Source organism: Patiria miniata, unplaced genomic scaffold, assembly GCF_015706575.1.
Source record: "Patiria miniata isolate m_02_andy unplaced genomic scaffold, ASM1570657v1 HiC_scaffold_28, whole genome shotgun sequence".
NCBI lineage: Eukaryota > Metazoa > Echinodermata > Asteroidea > Valvatida > Asterinidae > Patiria > Patiria miniata.
Window position 1 is genome coordinate 916,830 of NW_024037067.1, and position 20,376 is coordinate 937,205.

The 20,376-nt window shown below is 39.4% G+C and overlaps 1 protein-coding gene across 6 annotated transcripts in view; it reads right to left on the minus strand.

Annotated features, from left to right (window-relative positions):
- LOC119734946 (fibropellin-1-like) overlaps positions 1–20,376 on the minus strand; it is a 57,500-nt gene that overhangs the window by 17,042 nt on the left and 20,082 nt on the right. For 3 of the 6 annotated variants that reach the window (XM_038208588.1, XM_038208590.1, XM_038208591.1), the window contains 21 exons: positions 19,934–20,047; positions 18,726–18,839; positions 18,363–18,476; positions 17,810–17,923; positions 15,862–15,975; positions 15,208–15,321; positions 14,401–14,514; positions 13,208–13,321; positions 12,053–12,166; positions 10,664–10,777; positions 10,345–10,458; positions 7,891–8,004; positions 6,784–6,897; positions 6,309–6,422; positions 5,359–5,472; positions 4,317–4,433; positions 3,207–3,323; positions 2,926–3,039; positions 2,077–2,190; positions 1,379–1,492; positions 349–462 (listed from right to left, as the gene is read on the minus strand). In XM_038208588.1, coding sequence (XP_038064516.1) covers positions 349–462; positions 1,379–1,492; positions 2,077–2,190; positions 2,926–3,039; positions 3,207–3,323; positions 4,317–4,433; positions 5,359–5,472; positions 6,309–6,422; positions 6,784–6,897; positions 7,891–8,004; positions 10,345–10,458; positions 10,664–10,777; positions 12,053–12,166; positions 13,208–13,321; positions 14,401–14,514; positions 15,208–15,321; positions 15,862–15,975; positions 17,810–17,923; positions 18,363–18,476; positions 18,726–18,839; positions 19,934–20,047 — 2,400 coding nt within the window. The remainder of the gene's footprint in view (positions 1–348; positions 463–1,378; positions 1,493–2,076; positions 2,191–2,925; positions 3,040–3,206; positions 3,324–4,316; positions 4,434–5,358; positions 5,473–6,308; positions 6,423–6,783; positions 6,898–7,890; positions 8,005–10,344; positions 10,459–10,663; positions 10,778–12,052; positions 12,167–13,207; positions 13,322–14,400; positions 14,515–15,207; positions 15,322–15,861; positions 15,976–17,809; positions 17,924–18,362; positions 18,477–18,725; positions 18,840–19,933; positions 20,048–20,376) is intronic. The other 3 variants (XM_038208592.1, XM_038208593.1, XM_038208589.1) reach the window with 2 other exon arrangements.

The window sequence follows — 20,376 nt, forward strand, 5'->3', positions numbered from 1 at the left end:
AGATTGTGACGAAATGTGGACTAAACTGTTGATTGGTCAATCTGGCTTCCATGTTTTTGTAATACAACAACAGGTTACGCAAAACCCGATAGAAGGCTGAATGGTCAGAATCTGGAGATCAAGACGCTGTCTTGTGCATAATTATTCGCCGAATCTGCTTGCATATCATAGACCCTTGTTGTGCAAGGTGATGTTCCATAGACTACAAAAAATTGGGGCAAACCAAAACGCCCTGCCTGTTACTCCCTATACCTCCCTAACACCCAAGCAGCTGTTTTATGGATGCATAAGGTAATAAATACAATGTAATACAAATGTGTGTGCTAAATGTGAAAGAAAGCAACTTACCTGTTTCACAGTTGACACCAGTCCAGCCTGTTGGGCACAGACACCGATAGACACCTGATGTACTCTGACAGGTGCCATCATTCAGACAAGGAGAACTAACACAGACATCCACCGCTGAAACCAATCAATTCAAACTAATGGAATAAATTATTTACGTCTTATTCCATCAACTGTGATCATGGAAGTCACTAGCCAAGCCATACAGTAGTGCAGAGCCAACAAGAACTTAAGGGGAAATTCCCCCATTATGGAAGAAAATGTAATGTCTATGACAGAGCTAATTAACCTTGATATCTAATTAATGATTCAGAGAAATGATCTAGAACTCCTAAGTCTGTAATCTCCTTGACCATTACCACCGATAGAGGTATAAGATTTGAAAAATACATTTCCAGGTTTAAAAAGCTTAGCTCTTAAAGCTCCGTCACAGACATTACATTTTTGTCCATAACGCTGAAAATGCCCTTTAATAGGTCATCAGTATGCGGCTAGAAATAATTAGTGTAATGTCACTGGCCGGGTTTTTTAACCACTTTTTAAACTGAAAGACTTGGTCCTGTAATATTTTTCTTATTTTATAAGTGGGTCTTGGGCTTGAAAAAAAACTAGCTATTATTATTCATTTGGAATATTTTCCTGGTTATTCTGGTTTGGTCCTCTGAGCAGGTCCATAGTAAAGGTGCAGCTACCATGTTATCAGTTTCCTTAATACCAGAGTCAGTTATTTCGATATTTACACAGGGTTTCTCCACTCACCCATTCCATTTTGTAATAGGAACTGTCGTTTTGTTTGGAAAACCTAAATTAGGTTTGAAGTTATAATGTGATATTAAGACCTTGCACTAATTTCTGATTTTTTTTTTTTAAATAAGATATGTAGGGATATATATTTATTTTCAACTAAGGAAGCATAACGAGTCAAGAAATTTAAATTCAAAAGTCAAATTCAAAAACATCAGTGAACTATTAATACAAAACCTCAACTTTTCTCGTACATTACAATAAATTAAACAAGTGACAAAAAGCTGACCTGTTTGACAGTTTTTGCCCATCCATAGCTCAGTGCAGAGGCAGAAGTAATCAGTCTGAAGATTGAAGCAGGTAGCCTCATGCTGGCAGGGGTTGGGGTTACACAGATCAATGGCTAATTATGGAAGAAGAAGTAAACGGTTGGTATCATCATTTGTTGGAATTGTAAAGTGCCTTGCCCAAGCGCACGAGCACCATGTACCCTGTCAGGATTCGAACCATGTACCAAGGCACACGAGTCGAACACCGTAATCATTGGACCACAGCAACCTCCAAAATTATTGGCTGCCAGACAATAATTCCTTTCTCGCAGGTAGGCTGGTTCCTGCCCTGCACTCAGTATCGATAACGTACTGGGAGCCAGTCTGCTTGCAAAGTGGATCTGTTTGTGCCCCAAAACAAAATCCTTTTTTCAGGGGGTTGCAGATGTCCAACTGCAGATGTCGTTTTTATAAAATAAATTAAGTTGACAAATATATTAATAGAAAAAATTTAATATATTGCAGAGCATGTGGAACGCAACTTCAATAATTTGCATCTGAACATTTGGATACATGTAACTGATAAAAACTAGTGAAGTTTTGAATGGTCTTAAACAGTCTTGACTACAATGACCGGGTATTTGGATGCCCCAACAACACAGAGATCGGCTTGATTTTCATCACTAGAGGGCGCCACATCATGCATGCAGTGGCTTACCGATATCACAGTCAGTTCCTGTCCAGCCAGCCGTACACTCACAGGTGTACGATGTATGGTAGTTGGTACAGGCGGCCCTATTCCTACATGGATTAGGATCACAGGCATTCAGCTCTGCAAATAAATACATGTACAAAGAAAACAGCAATTATTTCATTGACTTTATAGTAACTCAAAAACGTTATGGGCTCACTGCTGAAGTGACCAGCTAATGCGTTTCATTACATGGATCAATGGACCAGTAGAATAGCAAGAAGTTTTTTGGGCAGAAGAGGGGTTGGTTCACCAAATATGTATGATGCCCCCTCCCTCCCCCCTCCAACAATTTTTGTTGTTGGCAAAATCATCCTGCTGTCGGCAAAATCGTGTATCTGATTTTACAGAGGCCGGGTGACCTGAGGACACAAATCCTACCTTTTTGCACGTATGCTTTGTTGGCAAATTTGTTGCCATACACCCCCATTAAAAAAAAAAGCAATGCTCCTGACTGGAGCAATGAGCAAACAATACCCTGGTTACGTGCCTGCCTATTTCAGGAAGCTTCTCGTAGTCCGACAACATTCTGACTGGTAGTCTGTTTTTGCTAAGCTAATATGCTCTGTGCTTAGCAAACTTCTGAGCTTTGAAGAAACATGAAAGGCCAGCCAGATTTTTATAAACCTTAAGCATTAAGGTGGAGTTCCAGGGCACTGGTTGTGTATTGCTTGGACGGGCATGAGTTAATACATTGTGCATTCATTGTTACAAATTAAAATAACATAAACACCCTCAGAGAGACACCGTCAATGCCTATTTTTTGCACCCTGATATAAGAGACAAACGACAGACAAACACAGAGTGACAACTGACCAGCCTCACAGCGTTCCCCGGTCCACTCCGGCACACACAGGCACACGTAGCTTGTCTGCTGATTCAAACATGTAGCATTGTTCAAACACGGTGAGGATGTACACAGATCAACGACTAATGACGGAAGAAAAGAAATGAAAAGAACATTTGATTACTCTATTTGAAAACTCTATAGACCAAATCTTTGACCCCTATTGTCTCTGAAAACGTTTTAATAAAAAGAGGTCTCAGAAAGATATAAAGTATGACAATGAAGCTTTGTAAGTTTCCTGACTTCTCACCCATGTTACAGGTTTCGCCCATCCATCCATTAGTGCAAGCACAGGCGAATGAACCCAGAGATGGAATGCTACATGTTGCTCCATTGCTGCATGGGCTGGGGTTGCATTCGTCGACAGCTACAAAATCAATCCAAAATGACACAATCAGAAATGTATTATGAAGTTGATCAAAGAAGTGTTTGGAGTGGGGTTTGAACCGACAACCTCTGGATTGCCGTTCTGGTGCTCTATCAACTGAGCTGTCGAGCCCTATGTTGGCAGTTTCATTCTGTCAATGTCTTTGATAACTTTGATAACAAAAAAACAGACTAAGTATTGGATAGAATTAGGATAGAATTTGCATCAAGGCAATGAAAGTTCAAAATTTAGAAGTGCAATTGGTTTATTGGGTTAAATGTATAATAACCCTGGGTTTAATTCAATATTGAGAAATGGAATTAAAATGTAGAAAAAAATGTTAAATGCACAATAACATTGGGTAAAATTCAATATTGAGGAATACATATTATAATGTGCAATGTTATAGACGAAGTAGACAAAAATGTAACAATAAATATGCAAGGATTGGAAACCTGAAAATTAGGACTTTTAGAAAATAAGGAAAAAGTATTGAAAAAGTATTTATAGGATGGAATTTGTGTTGAGGAAATGTGAAGTCAATTTTGAAATATGAAATTGGCTTATATGGTTGAATGCACAATAATAATTGGGTGAAATTCAATACTGAGAACTGAAATTGAAATGTAGACAAAAATGTAACAGGGATTGGGAACCTGAAAATTACATGAAGGAGCGAGTTGAATAGCCGACTACTGGTTGACTAATGGTTGACTTATGAAATAACTTCTGCCTGGGTACTAATCGCAACGTCTCTAGTAAAACAATAGTCAAATTGTCATCACCAAACATCTGGTTTCGTCCTTTATATGATAAACACAGATATAAAGATAACCAGCAATGCTATAAAGAAATGCTGCTGAGCAAATAGACAAGCTAAGCAAGAATAAGTGGACAACCGGTCACAATCAATACACACTGCATGAAATGTTGGCCGGTAACCTGTTACTGCTTAGCAAATAATTTCTGTGCTTAGCTAAGTTCCCAACCTACCGATTTCGCAGCTTGTTCCCGTCCATCCCTCCACACAATGACAGACAAAGAATGTGTAGCGATTATCACAGGTTGCTCCATTCAGGCAGGGGTTAGTAGGGCCACAGGCATCAAGCTCTGCACAGGTGAGAATAGATGTGAAAAAATTACCAGAGAATCAAATATAAAAGTTATATTAAGTACTTTTTAAAGATCTTAACATTTGAAGAATTCACAGAACAAGTAATAGGAAAAATTCTACAAATGGTTCTAAAAACAGTGAAAAATGCATTCCAAAGTACAAAGATACAAATGTATTGGAGTTTTTTGTGTCTCAGTATTTGATCGAGGCTATTTGGACATCATTTGTAGAAAATCATGGGAGCCACGAATCGACGATTCATTTCAGACTCCTGGGAGGTAAGTAACTTAATGCTGCCATTTTGGCACAAACTGTTTACTTCTTTCACACACAAAATTGCTGTCTTACAGGTACTCATTTACTCCTGGTTTGGAATGACATCTGTCCAAGTAATGTTGAAGTTGATACATTGGACCATGAGGCTGGAAAACTCCACTTGAATTTATTTATGACTTTACTCTATAAAATACTGTAGTCAACAACATTTTTGAGGCTGTACTATACTTGCGCACTTGTCACACACGGCCTGAAAGTCCAGGCGCATGTGCATTCTGATAATCCTATTGGTGGCAGGAGGGTTAAGTGCATGTGTATCATCTGTACGCGAGATTGGTTCCACATCAAAATTGGCTTACAAGTTTGTTGGCTGGAATAGTCTACAATAATAATTTGGGTTATTATCATTGGTTATGTTGTGCTAGGCTATCTAGGACAATATGAATATGTACAGGAATAATATGATTTTTTATTATCTTTTTCTTATCATAGCATGAAGAGGCTTTATAAAATACGAATGGAGTAAATTCTGATGATTTGTACATCAACAATTATAATTTACAAAGCTTCAATGATTTTGCTGGCTCACTGGCATGTTTGAGGTGTATTAAAAACACTCCGTACATAATTCGAAAACAAACTTGCCTGTTTGACAGTTGGTATCCGTGAATCCCTGTGCACAGCTGCAAGTGTAGTATGTCCTGAAGTTATTACAGAGACCTCTGTTAAGACACGGTGAGCTAGCACATTGATTGACAGCTGTAAGGGAATAAAATGTAAAAGTTAATTTCAATAACTTATGATAGAATTTGTGCTAAGGTTGTGTCAACTTTTGCGCTAGGTTTTGGTCCTTAAAGGTAATGTACAACATTTGCTTTTGCTGTAATTTTCAGAAATGGATGGATTTGGGGGTTAGTATTTTATAGCAAATATTTTTACACTGACCTGTTTAAAGTTTTGTGTTCATAAATGTTGAAAAAAAGAAAAGAAATGCATCCTGTGAAATTGTGGCACCTGGTGGGCTGTCATTTTCAAGAAAAGTGGAATTTTTGCATCAATTTCCAAAGATGGAAAAAAAATGATGTCGCTTTAGTAATCTCGTTCCCTGATCCTACTTCCGACAAAACGGAGCAATTTATAGATGTCGAAAAATTGTCAGATCATTGAACCAGACTAGCTGGCTTGCACCCGTTCACGGTATGTAACTGATTGCAAACAAAATGTGCACTAACTAAATGTGGTAAATTGGAGGGAGCATTCGAAAAAAAAGTCTTTTTTTTCCAAAGATGGTGGGCCAACCATCGTTGGAAATTGATACAAAAATTCCACTTTTCTTGAAAATGACAACATACCTGGTGCCATGATTTCATAGGATGCTTGAGACTATTATTCACTTGCAGTCAAGTAAGGTATTTCATAATAATTTGGTAGTTTTGTTTTTTGATGTTTGCAAATGTTGTATATTACCTTTAACTTATGTTATACAACTTAGGGCCAATACACATGCTAGTGTGTGCCTGGTATCTACCGTTAATGTTGATACTGAGGAAATATCCAACATTACCAATTTTGAAGTAAATTTAAACTATACTTACGTATTTGGCAGTCGGTGCCATTCCATCCATCCTCACAGGTGCACTGATAGGCATTATGCAAATCAGTGCAAGTTCCATTGTTCAAACATGGCTGGTCGGCACAATCATCAATATCTGATAATAGTTTTGGCAAAAGGGTAAGAGTAAGTTGATGGTTGCACCATGTGAAACGAAATTCTCTCTTTGGAGAGTTTGTGTGACTCAGAATGAGAGGGCAACTCCACGTTTCAACATTCAAACTTACAATAATCAGTGAGGAATTTTGAAGAAAATAAACCAGTTGTAAGAACATGTTTATTTTGTTTGGCAAAAACTCTTTATGTCTGCCAATCTCTGAAAAGCAAAACAAAATATAATTATAATGCCAATCAAAGGAAATCAGTCACTGAGATGTGCAGGGAAAGTACATTTACAGCCTTGCAAATTCCCAAAATTATAAAAAGTTGAAATTGAAGTTTAAATAGCTGAAACTTACTGGCACTACAGTCATTGCCGGTCCAGCCTGGAGTACAGACACATTGGTAAGAGTCTTGCCCCCTGGAGCATGTTGCACCATTCAGGCAGGGTAGAGAAACGCATGGATCTGAGGCTAGCAAGATAAAGAGGGAAAATATTGAAGGTTAAAGATGCGTTCCCAGTGCTTTTGTTGAGTTTCACTTTAAAAAATTAGATTTGTTTTTTGAATTGCTACTTTCCTCGCAATATAAATGTAAATTCACTTTTGAATAAAAAAAAACTACCAATGTTTAGTTACTGAATTATTTTTTACAAAATTCGAATGATTTGCTGCCAGACAATAATTCAGTTGTATGCAAAATGAAAGCCAGTTTTTCAGAGGATTGCAGACGCCCAAAATTGGAATAAAGTAGTTTAAAATTTTTGTGACAATATACAAATGTAAAATTTGTTAGGAGAAAAAAACAAGGTTTTGAAGAGCACAGGGTATGCAAGTCTAATTTTTTACCCTAAAAAGGTAGGCAAATGTACTTTTTCGAGACATCACTTGTGTATTTTTTGCCATGCTGAGCTTTTATGAGTTTTTTAAACACCAATTTTATACACAATGAACCAACTGTTTGTCTAAAATGTCATATTTTTTAATCTGGGAACCAAAAAATCTTCTTCTTTTTTTTATATTTTTATAGAACGTACAGGAAAACAGGCTCATTTACAGACAGAAGCAAAGAACATTAAGGACCTTTCTTACAAAACATTTTTGTCCAATATGGCTCTTTCACTGACCCTTGCACCTTTTTTTTATAATAAACATGCATATGGTCACTATATATGGTCACTATACCTGTGCCGTGTACAGTTGTGGTAATCGTGCCGACCCAGCACTAGGAGTTGGCTCCGCCTTTTTCTTACAGTTTTAGCGATCTTTCACATCTTTTAAGGCTTGCCTACTACCTACTGTGCGCCTACTACTGTGCGCTGTGCTATATAATCTTTGCCTACCACAATGGCGATGCTGACTTCCCGATACCCGGATATAGACCAGGTCATGAGAGAGCCCTCAATGTAATATTACATCAATAACCTTTGACTCATTGCCTTAATTTTCTACATTATTCTGTCTTACCAAACTGGCATCGATCACCAGATGTACCCGGCAAGCAGTCACAGGTGAAGTAGTCCGGATATGAGTTACAGGAACCACCACTCTGACAGGGATTGCATGCACATGGGTCCACAACTAATAACAAACAAGGAAACAACGAAGAGAAATGTTCATTGTTCGATGTTCAAAGTTCATGAACATGATGAAGCAGTAGATCAAGTTAGACTGGTTTATAGTTTAAAAGAAAGTATGATCATGCACAGGGTAAACATAAAGAGATTCATTGCGATATATACAGTTCAGTTCAGTTGTTTCCGATGATCAGTGTTCGAAGTTAAAGTCCAGTCGTTTCCAAAGAGTTGTTGGTGTTCTAGTTGTACTGCACTCTCTTTCCATTGTGGATGCAGATGTTATTGATGGCCCACTTGGCCAGGCCAGAGTTGACGTTCGTTAGTCCATGGCTGCATCATGGTCAGAGTTGACGTTTGTTAGTTTGTTGGTGTTGTGATTTACACGCTCGTTGTTCTTTGGTGTCATTGTTAACACGCGCGTTTGTTCTTCAGTGTCGTTGCTTAACACGCTTGTTTGTTCTTTGGTGTTGTGGATAACACGCTTGGTGGTTGGCTGATATTGTTCGATTAGAACACGTAGTCATCTTCGGAGTCGCTATCTGGAGAGCTTGGTGGGTCGTTGCTGACGATGGCGTTGGCCTGATGGACATGTGTGGCGCCCGTCTGCTGTTCCGCCTTCCTACTCCTGCAGAATTTTGCAAAGTGGTTTCGTTTGTGGCAGAATGAGCATGTCTCGCCATATGCAGGGCACTCGCCGGCATGCGGGTATGTCCCCCCACAGTTATAGCAGGTAGTTGACTTGGGTGCTATTTCTGACGCAGGTCGCTTTGTTGAGCGTTGGCATGACTGGTTGACAGCGTAAATAGGCTGCTGATCTTTACCTGTCATGTGACTCTGTTGCGTTGAAGCTGCCGCCGATGCTCGGATGATCAGCACTGCTTTATCAAGGGTCAGATCAGGATCTCGCAGTAGGCGTTTTTGGATGGCGTGATCTGCGATGCCGAGAATGATTCGGTCACGAATGAGAGAATCCTTTAGTTCCCCAAAGTCGCATGTTTCAGCCAAGTTTTTCAGGGCTGTTACGAATATGTCGATGGTTTCACCATCTTGTTGGCTACGACTGTTGAAGAGGTAGCGTTCATAGGTGGTGTTTTTCTTGCCTTTGCAGAGCGTGGCGAACTTGTCAAAGACTTTGTCGAAGTTTCGGCTGTCGCTTTCATCATCCCAGGTGAAGGTGTTATAGGTGTCAACTGCGCTTTGGCCGATGACGGATAGAAGGGTGGCAACACGTAAGGTGTCATCCTTGTTTTGGATCTTGGTAGCAATGTCAAAATTGTTGAAATTTTGTGCAAATTTCTTCCAACTCAGGGCAAGGTTGCGATCTGCCATGTCTAGAGGTGGTGGTGCAGGTATGGTGAATTGTGCCATCTTGATATGTTGATATATCCTCCCAATTTTGTTATCCCGTCCTCGTCGCCAATGTAATGTTGTGAGCTTGTCACTAGCGCATGGATAATAGTTGTTGCTTCGATGCTTGCTTGGTTTATTGTGTCTCAATACATCTCAGTACATCGCATGAGGTTTATACTTATCAAAGGGCTACATTGTTCTAGGGTGCAATCTGATCCAAGTTGGGGCCTTATTCATTATTCATTTAGTAAGTTGGGGTTCATGCATTCCAATGTGGATGAGGTAATGTCTGGGTTTGGGTGTGTGGTTTCAGAGCACTAGTAGGTGCCTAATAAATATACACAGCTTTCATGCAAGGATACTACAAACTTCACGGCACGTACTGAGAATAGAATTTCACACGAAAGATGGTAATAAACATGCATATAAAAGAATGTAATTGCACATCACACTATAAAGGCCAGGTAAAAAAGAATTAACCCATTTCTCGTCCCTGCCCGTTACCTCTTTTCCTGACCAACTCTTCTTTTTTTTTGGAAATTCATATTTGCAATAGATTTTGCACATATATTGTAAATATATTCCCTTTTTGTTTGGAAACCAACAAAATTGTAGCTACGTAGAAAGGGTTATGGCTCCTTGGGACACAATTTTGTATCAGCAAAATAGTCGAGAATTTTGAAAAATGCATCGTCCATCTTGGAAAATCTGCCATCTTAGGAAAAGGCTACATGGCATTTAGGTTATGGCTTCTGACTAGCGCCCCTTGAACAAAGACATTGATAAAATGTCGAACCCCCAACATAGGGCTGGATAGCTCAGTTGGTAGAGCACCGGAACGGCAATCCAGAGGTCGCAGGTTAAAATCTCACTCCAGTCAATTTCTTTGTTCGACTTTGAAAAAATTATTATAACATACCAAGTAAGTTTCCCTTTGAGGTTTATTTGAAAACATCTAAAAAAAATTACTTTAAGCTCACTTCTGTCTACCTACCAACATCACAGACAGGGCCTGCCCATCCTACGGTGCAGTTGCATGTGTAATAGTTGATGTTATTAGTGCAGGTAGCGTTGTTCTGGCATGGGTTGGAGGCACATAAGTCAATCACTACGAAAGAGAAAAAAAACCACTCATTATTTCTTAGCCCTGGGCATACAGCATGCAAGTCTCACCGGTTCCTGTTCACTTTATATATATTTGCTTATTTGGGCTGAGTGCGGGCACTTAGTTTTGCAACATTTTAATAGGTGAAAACCACAATCATGTTAAATGTGAAGTAGGTGCAAAACAGTAGCCTGCTGAAATGCCTCACCCATATCGCAGTTGGCACCAGTCCAACCTGGAGAGCATTGACAGCTGTATGATTCCACTAGATTGTTGCAAGTTGCTCCGTTCTGACAGGGATCACTTAAACATGGGTTGATCTCTAGAAAAACAAAACAAAAATAGCAAACACCAGAAATAATCAGCTGGCATAAACAGTGCAACATGTCCTAATGAGATGAATGCCTGTTGTGCTCATTTTGCAGCCCGTACATAGCTTTTCATCAGGGAGGATTCGTTCCTGTCTGAAGCAGATCAACGGACTGATCTACTAGCCATGAGCCAGCAAGTACAAATTTGAAGAGGAGGGGGGGGGGTGAGGTAAGGGGGGGGGGTTTGAGGTAAGGGGGGGGCTGAGCATCATTCGACACTCTGGGGAGCTATTCATCAACATACATATGTAGTATAGGGTAGCATTTGTACTGTATATAGTTGAACATCGAACAAAGCCCCCCCCCCCCACCCCACCCTCCAAATAAATCCAACCCTAAATATTGGCCTGTATTTACAGGGTCAATATCAGCTTTAAGAACCTGCAATTGGAGACATATATGGAATTCAAATCATCAACCGGGACTCAGTCAGATTGAATTGAGAACATTTTACACGACACCACTGGTCAGTGGGTCACCCACATGCCCGCCATATTGGACATCTATGGCAATCAAGCACGTATTGTGCAGTGTTGAAAATGTTCCAAACACGTGCGCTGGTTGCTCGAAATGTGTTTGAACGACGCAGCCGATGCGCGTTACGCAAGTTCACGCTCAAATTGCCGATGCACATGGATGGTCTGTAGGAAATGACGTCATTTGAGAGAGACCAATATACTGCCATAGACCCCAGTGACAAATATGTCCACTTCCGAAATTCAGGAAAAATACTCACAACTATCTAAAGTGTTTGAGACACACATCAAATTAACGCTTATTTCATCATTAATTTTTGGGGGGGTAACCAGTGACTTTTGTGAGAAAAATCTGATATTGACCGTGACAAATAACCCATGCACGTTACGCATAATGAAATGTACACGTACTGTCTGATTGATCGAGCATGCTAGATGTCCAAAATGACAGATCTTGCACCGTTCACGTGATAATGTCACGTGGATGCAAAACCTCACTTCAGTACAACTTTATCTTGCTTCAATAACAGTCATCTATCATAAAATCTACATGCATCATTTTCATCATGTTTAATGTAGGAAGAAATTACAGTAACCTGTGTCTCACAAGATCTAAACAATGAAATCATTCAATGACAACTGAAGTTGTGAAATTTGCTCTATACTGAAGCCTGAACAAATATTTAGTTATGGTATGAAAAGAATCACTGATGTAGTTAGTTTGATATGTAAACAATCTATCAGACTTACCCATTTCACAATTTGTTCCATTGTAGCCTCGAATGCAGTCACAGGTATAGGAGGTTCTCATGTTGTTGCATGTTGCACCATTCTGGCAAGGTACACTCTTGCAAGCGTTTAATTCTAAATAACATTGAACTGAATAGCTTAGTTGTATCTCTATTTTAAGCTCTTACAAGAAGCATCTTGTTTAAAAAAAATAGCATGTCACCAATTTTCTCCAACAGGTGGTGGTTTGTTTGTGCTATTAAAGGTAGGGTAGATTATTTGCCATTTGTGTATTTTTTTTCATTTAAAATGACAAAAGTGCTCAAAATCTAAAGACGGGTGCCTAACAACTAACATGATGAAACTTTAGATCAGTGAATGTTGTATATTTCAAGAAAACAATATTCTAGGATCGCGATTTCACTTCAAAATTTGCTGAGTCATGTTTTGAATTGCGCCCAAAATCAGCATCTGACACACGTTCTCATTCAGCCCATTGCAGCTACGCAATGTCACGCACTGAACCGACAAATAATAGCAACCGCGCACGGGTGTGCGTCGTATCAATACTTGTGCGATCCCATTCACAGAAATTCAAAGAAATTTCAAAAAATGTGTCAGTTGACACATCTTTGGAAATGGCCTTCTATTATTGTTTTTGTACAGGCCAAAATAGGGCCACTTCATCACATCACTTCAGCACATCTCTTGGTGTTTCGACTTCCATAATTTTTGAACTGAAGATGGTATCACAATGCGGTTTTCACAGCAGTAATGCTGAGATTGTACTCTTTTCAAATCTGTAATAAAAACTTTTTTGACCGGGGTCAACAAACGACTCATTTAGCTTGATCGCATCACATTTGGTAAGTTACTTTTTGAATAGCTGCAAATGATCTACTCTACCTTTAAGTCTAAAAAATGAAGTCTAAAACTATTTATAAAGTCTTAAGTCTTTTCAATAAACATATAAAAAACTGTTAACAGAGATGGAACAAGCAGAACTGAGCAAAGACACGAACAAATTGGGGGACTGCCAACATAGGTCTGTATAGCTCAGTTGGTAGAGCACCGGAACAGTGTTCTAGAGGTCTGAGGTTCAAATTCCATTCCAGTTAATTTCTTTGCTCAACTTTACTTTTATACTGACAGGAATTCTGTGAAATATACCCCTACCTGTTTCACATATTGGGCCGGTGTAGTTTATGTTGCACATGCACTCATAACTGCCGAACAGATCCATGCATGTTGCTCCATTCAAACATGGGTTGCTCAAGCACTCATCCATCTCTGAAAATGAAACCTTTTTTATTTAAATCAGGTCCTATTTTAACAATTCAATTTTAACAAAACTAGTGTATTGAAAAACAGTTTAAACAAGTATAAAAAACATAAATTTCCAATGATTTTATTAACAATTTTACTTCATGTTAAAAAACCCATAAATTTCCAATGATTTTGTTAACAATTTTACTTCACATTTAAAAAAAAACTGTAGCTATGTTATGGTATGTGCCTCTCCCGAGTAGTCGTAAACATCTCCTCTTATGGAGATTGGCACGCGTGATGCATACTGCGCGATGTGGTGCCTGTTAAACTATTTAACCCATTAGCACTTGTACTACATTGTATTACATTGTGTTCATTTACTGATGAATCAATAAAACTATAGAACCCTTTTTCAAAGAATGGCAGATACAGGTATATCTGTTTTTGTAGCTCTATACATTGTATACAGTTGGTTGTGTTTGATGTTTTTAATATGGTGCTTGGAAAAGATCTTGGCTCCTTGCCTCTTCTAAGTGCGACTGATTAGTTTGCTAAAATGTTTGAACATATAAACGGTGTTTGAAAGTTTTGCTAAAAGTTTACTATATTAAAGGTCGATTCCCATCTTCATGAAGCCTCACAGAAATGACTTGCTGAGCTATCTAAACCTCCATTCATAAATACCTGAGACGGTCTACCCTTTCCTATTGATCAACAGCCCATCACATGGGTGGTTTAATAAAACCACAAGTAAAACACCGCTGTGTTCTGTGCCACTCACGCAGTACGGGCCGCGTGCATGCCAATCTCCTTATTAGGACATTTTTAGCAATACCCCCGCGAGGCACATACCAAAGACGTGGCCAGAGGGGAGTTTCACAAAACAAGAAGTAAAATTGTTGAACAAAATCGTTGGGATTTTGTCCATTTTTGACTTATTTTGCTTTTTTGACCGAAAGGTTTTTATTTTGGCTCGGGCCATTATCCGCGTCCGGGCCCCTAGCCGATGTTAAACGTACTTGTTTAAACCGACTGAGTACACATTTATTCCCTTAGTAAAAAGTTAGGGAAAAGGAAATATGCAAATAAAACAGGCTCACCTGTTTCACAGTTCATTCCTGACCATTCTGCGGGGCATTGGCAGGAGTATGAGGTCAAGTTGTTGTAACAAGTTGCGCCATTCAGACACGGGTCACTCAAACATGGATTTAAATCTGCAAGACATCAAATATAAATATCATGTCCAGATGAAATTTTTCAGATGACTGTAAATTCTGAGTTTTCACTTCTGTAGATCCGCTGTTTTGACCCCAAAATAGGCAAAACAGTTTCAAAGGAATGTTTGAGTTTAATTCAAAAGTGACTTAAAAAAAAAATGGCACAGAATATGGTGGTACATTATGATTAAAAACCCCTACAAATGTTATCAAGTAGAAACTGCCAACTACAGGACTGATATGGACACCTGGATGCCTCTTACACGATTGAAAATGGCGAGTATCCGATCCCATTATTTGGTTATTGCCCACACCTTCTTTGGAACAACAAGCAAAATTTGTCTGAAAGGAAAACAAAACTATTTGATAAGTTGTCAATTTTTAAGCTCTGGGAGGAGCTTTTACACGTCACTTCGTGGTTGGTTGGTCAGTCGGTCTGTCCCTGGAAAATTGACCAAAAACGGGCCCCTTTAAGTTTCCCATAAAGTAAAAATACCTTACTTCAGGATTTGGGGGTTTTTTTATTCTAACCGCAGTTCCACTGGTATCCGACTGTTACTGCAATGGTACCGTGTTCTAAAATTAGCCAAAAAAATACACCCCTACTGCCAGTCCAATATACATTCATGTTTTGTGAGTGCTAACTGTAATGATAAAACATCACGCTGTTTACCTACTATTCCTACCTACCTATTTCACAGTTGGTACCGTTGAAGCCAAGGGGGCACTGGCATGTATAGAGATCTAAATCTTGTACGCAGGTAGCGCCGTTCAGACAGGGGTTACTATCACACTCATTGATATCTGTAAAATAAGGAAACTTTATATATATTTTTTCTAGATTAACCCTCCTATGGAAACATGCATTGTCAGCCTGGTTATTACTTGGGTCAATATTGGTCAAGACCCCCATTGGTTTGTACACAGTATGCCAGGAGGTAAGATACAAACATTTTGACCATTTGTGACCTCTTAAATAGTAGGAGGTTTATTAATAATGAATTGATGGCAGACAAGTAGCATACCAAACCTGCTACTTGTAAAGTGATGATCAATGGAGCCTGCTGTGCAGGCCACATGTGATGTGTTTTGTCAAAACCAGACAGAACACATCGAGAAAAACATGTCTCTTGACTACAAGCATCTTGACATGAAAGTGGCTGAAATTTACCAATTTTCAATGGCATAATTTTGCCAAGGGAAGTCCATTTTCAAAACTGAAACTGTCATTGTAAAGGGAAAGAACTATATTTCAACAACAGTTAAATACCCTGTTTTCAACAAGCACCCTGAAGAGCGAGTCTTTGACATAATGCTCAGAGAATTATTCATGTATGAGATTACCATTTTCACAGTTTTGGCCATCATATCCAGCCGTGCACAGGCATTGGTAGGCCCCTGGTTGATCCATACATGTGGCGTTGTTCAGGCAGGGATCGCTAGCACACTCATCAATATCTGGAAAAAAAGATCATCAAATCATTGTGTCCGTGCAACAAAGTTGTATCTCCTGAAATGGCGTGTGACATCATGTACGTGAAATGTGAATTTTTAATGTCAAAAGGTAGTATCTCGCTTAAAATAACCCAGATGTTCACACAAAGTCAATGGACGTCGCGATACGCGAGATACGACCTTGTTACACAGAGCGTATTCATGCAAAATACAACTTTGTTGCAGAATCGAGTTACGACCTTGTTGCACTGATGGGAGGAAATTATGACAAACGATTTTAGCACTGTGATCCCTAGCAATGCCAAGGGTCGATGAAGTCTGTCAAGGAATGGTAGATGGCACCCCATGAGTTCTCGTAAAAGCTTCGTGTTTAGAATACAAGTGGGGAGTGTGGCCTAGTGGTTAGGGTTCATGACTCATGATCAGACAGTCAGGGGTTCAAATCCAGCTGCTGGTCATGTTGTGTCCTTGGGCAAGCCACTTCACCCCAACTTGCCTCTCTCCACCCAGGAGTACAAAAGGGGACCAGCATTAGCTGAGGAGTAACCTGCGATGGACTAGCATCCCATCCAAGGGGGGTAGAAATATTCTCAGTTGTTTCATGCTACTGAAACCGGAGATAAACGCCGGCCTGATGGGCCACATTGGCTCGTAACACACTATTTTTGTTTACTTTAGGACACAAGCCAGGTGCAAAACATTCATACTTTACCATTACATCTGAGGACAAGGCATTGTGTCTACATTATAACACTCTCCAATAGATTAAGCACACTGACTTATTTTGGAAGACCATTTTCAATAAACGATGTACATTCGAGGACAACAAAGAATATGTTGTTCTCTACTTCGTACAAGTAATTTTTATCTGAGCCCATATTGTTTTCATGTGAGCACCAGGTATACAACTGCAGAGAATTTGACAGCTCTCTCTCGTTTGTATCCATAGATGATCACAACCTCAAGTACTGATATTGTCTGGTTTCTGTGAACAATAGAGCATGCCAAAGGGCAACTGTCTCTTAAGTCTCAAGAATTTTAAGTCAATATGTACAATACCTTAAAAAAAAATCTGGATAGACTAATCTGGCTACAGTACTAGCATGCTTCTGGGCGCTCCACTTTTCAATTTTTTTTAGCTCACAGCGTTTATACTGGTTGGTTATGTCCATAGATGTCAACACAAAATACAGGATTTTCATCCTCATTTCTTGAATTATTCTAAGATGTGCTGTCTTTGATTCGTAAGTGCCATACACGCACGCGCACTACTGATTACTAGCACCCACTGGCTTAACACGCCACATTGCACTTCTTCCGGTTCCAATGGTTCCAATGCTACTCCGTGTGTAAAGAGCGTGGTTTAAGTTGAAATGACGTTACACTTTATGAACCGGATAGCACGGAAAAGGCCCACAAACGAAGAAGAAACTGAGTGCATGCCTTTGCTATGGGGAACACACGGTTACACTGCAGTCATGGTTCCACTTCCAAGGGGTGTGTGACAACAAATTTGCCAACAGACCATTTGTGTTGGAAGGTAGCCAGCCTTTTTTTTGGGGGGGGGGTGGGCCCTTCCGCTGCGAAATCAAAAGGGGGAGGGTGAGAGCTGGCAACCATCTGGCTAGTGGGGGTGCTGCAGCTGATCTTGGATACTATTGCACGGCACTTTTCATTGCATCATATATTCCGACAGACACACAATTGTGCTGACAGGGCGGCGAATTTGCAGACAACAGTTATAAATCAATAGTGAGGTGTGTGACACCAGGTATATCAATATTTTAACTTACTTAGAATATTGGTGAATGGCTATATTGTCAGCATCATGCCTTACCTATCTCACAGTGTGTGCCAGTATGTGATGCCATACACTGGCAGATGTATCCATTCACTCCCTCAACGCAGGTTCCATTATTCTGGCAAGGACTGCTGGAGCACTCTTCAATATCTGTCAAAAGAATATTTCAAAAAAAAGATATACAGGATTTATTATAGTTACTATTAGCTTTCATCCGAGATAGCCCCACGACTATGCACATCCTTTTGATCAAGAAACACGATTTTGTCTACAGCATTCTTTATATTTCCAAAAATCAGTCAATTGACTGATCGATGGAAATCACCTACATTTTTTTATTCTTCTAAATAACAGCAAACCAGACGGAATAATTTCACGGGGTGTTTAGTACCAGTACGATCTTTAATCCAAGTAAGCTTTTTGACAATAGTTTGGTAGGTTGTTTTTGAGATAAATGCAAATGATCCTATATGCCATTCAAAGGACCACCCAAAACCAGGCTAGAGAAGGTAATTTTGTGTTTCTGATACATATTCATTAGTGACAAGCTTTGAACTGGCTTATGATATTCCATAGTTGGTACGCTTACCTGCTTCACATGTTGTTCCTGAGTAACCGGGCAAGCAGATACATCTGAATGCATTGTTGCCTTCAAAGCATGTGCCTCCGTTTAAACACGGCTGGCTTGAACACTCAATGGTTTCTATAACAAAACAAAGAAATATCAAACTTTTCAACAATGTACTCAGTCACTATGTTTTGAATATAATGTATTAAGGGCCTGTCTCAATTCATATCTGGGACGAGTTCCGGACAAGTTGTGGACATTGTATCTGGTATACGTTGCAGGATTCTGAACAACTTCCCCGCAATCTTCCTGCAATGAAGTTATCAGTATTGGTGAATCAAGCAGTTGCTACTGAAGAGCATGGGTATGCGTCTTTAAACTGACCTATTTCACATTGCAGGCCACTCCATCCTAAGGGACATGTGCAGTTGAAATGAGTGTAGTAATTGGTGCAGTTTCCTCCATTCAAACAGGGAGAGTTGACACATGCATCCACAGCTGGAAAGAAAATCAGTACAGTCACAAAGGAAAAATAGTGACCGTGGGTTCTTCTTTGAAGATTAAAATGTTGAAAAAATGGCAGTGAAAGAAATACGGTTCAGTGCCTCTACCCTAAAATAATTAGAAAAAAAACAAACACTAGGGACACTAGGTGCATTATAACAATTTCTAAAAGTTGAACAAAGAAGTAGACTGGAGCGGGATTTGAACCTGCGGCCTCCGGACTGCCGTTCCAGTTCTCCACCAACTGAGCTATCCAGCCCTATGTTGACAGTTCCCAATTTGTCAATGTCTTTGTTCAAGGGGCGCTAGTCAGAAGCTATAAACCCGTATCTGGCATGTAGCCAGGGAATATGCCAAAGTCACGAAGCTAGCAGCACAAGGAATGCTGCAAACCTGGGAAACAGCCAACGGAGATCACTCAGAGAGCATATACAAGTTTATGGCTTCTGACTAGCGCCCCTTTAACAAAGACTGACAAAATGGGGAACCGCCAACATAGGGCTGGGAAGCTCAGTTAGTAGAGTACCGGAACGTCAATCCAGAGGTCGCTAGTCAATTTTTTGTTCAACTTTTAAAACCTAAAATATTTGATTTGATTTATTGCTCCATATATCGCATACAAAGTGGGACAAATAAGTGAACAAGTTAGTACAACTGAATATATAAAAGAGAGGAAATACAGAACAAACACCACTCAAATCCAAAGAAGAATGTTCAAAACCTGACCTGTTTCAGCTCAGTGGATACTACACTTTTCAAGAAACAATGAAAACCATGAACAAGTTTTTGATCACGAAACATGATTTCGTCAATATCATTCTTCACTCATTTCCAAAAATCAGTCAATTAAGTGATTGTTGGAATTACTTCTTGGATTTTTTTTATTAACAGTAAGCCACACGGAATAATCTCACATGGTGTTTGGTGTCAGTACGTTCTTTAATCCAAGTAAGCTCTTTGATAATAATTTGGTGGGATACTTTTGGGGAAAAATGCAAATGCCTTTAATTTTTATTTGGTTTTTATGTTGGGATTATTTGGTTCAGTGTGTCTCTGGAACGCAAGTCTGAAATGTGGCATTAACTTACCAACGTCACAAATACTTCCGGTCCATTCGATGGAGCACAAGCATTTGTATGATGTATCCAAGTTGCGACATGTTGCATTATTCATGCACAGGCTGCTACCACATGGGGATGTATCTAAACATAAAAATGAACAGTAACATCAAGTTAAGATTAGGCTAGATTTAATCCCTTGGGTCATTCCTAATCCCTTTTTCTTATAAAAACTGCATATTTGTTCAATCTGGACATTCCCCAAAAGCAAGGTCTCGTACTTTGATGGAATTTTGAAATGAAAATGCAGACCTTTTTAATCCGACATTCAACAGTTCAAGCAAGCTACATGTAGGTGCTATTGTGCCACTGACGTCACAGTCAGAAAATGATGGGTTTTTTATACCTTCATCAAGTCTCAATAAATTACTGATACACAAAACTGCTCCAAATTCTTTATTTTCTCAAGTATT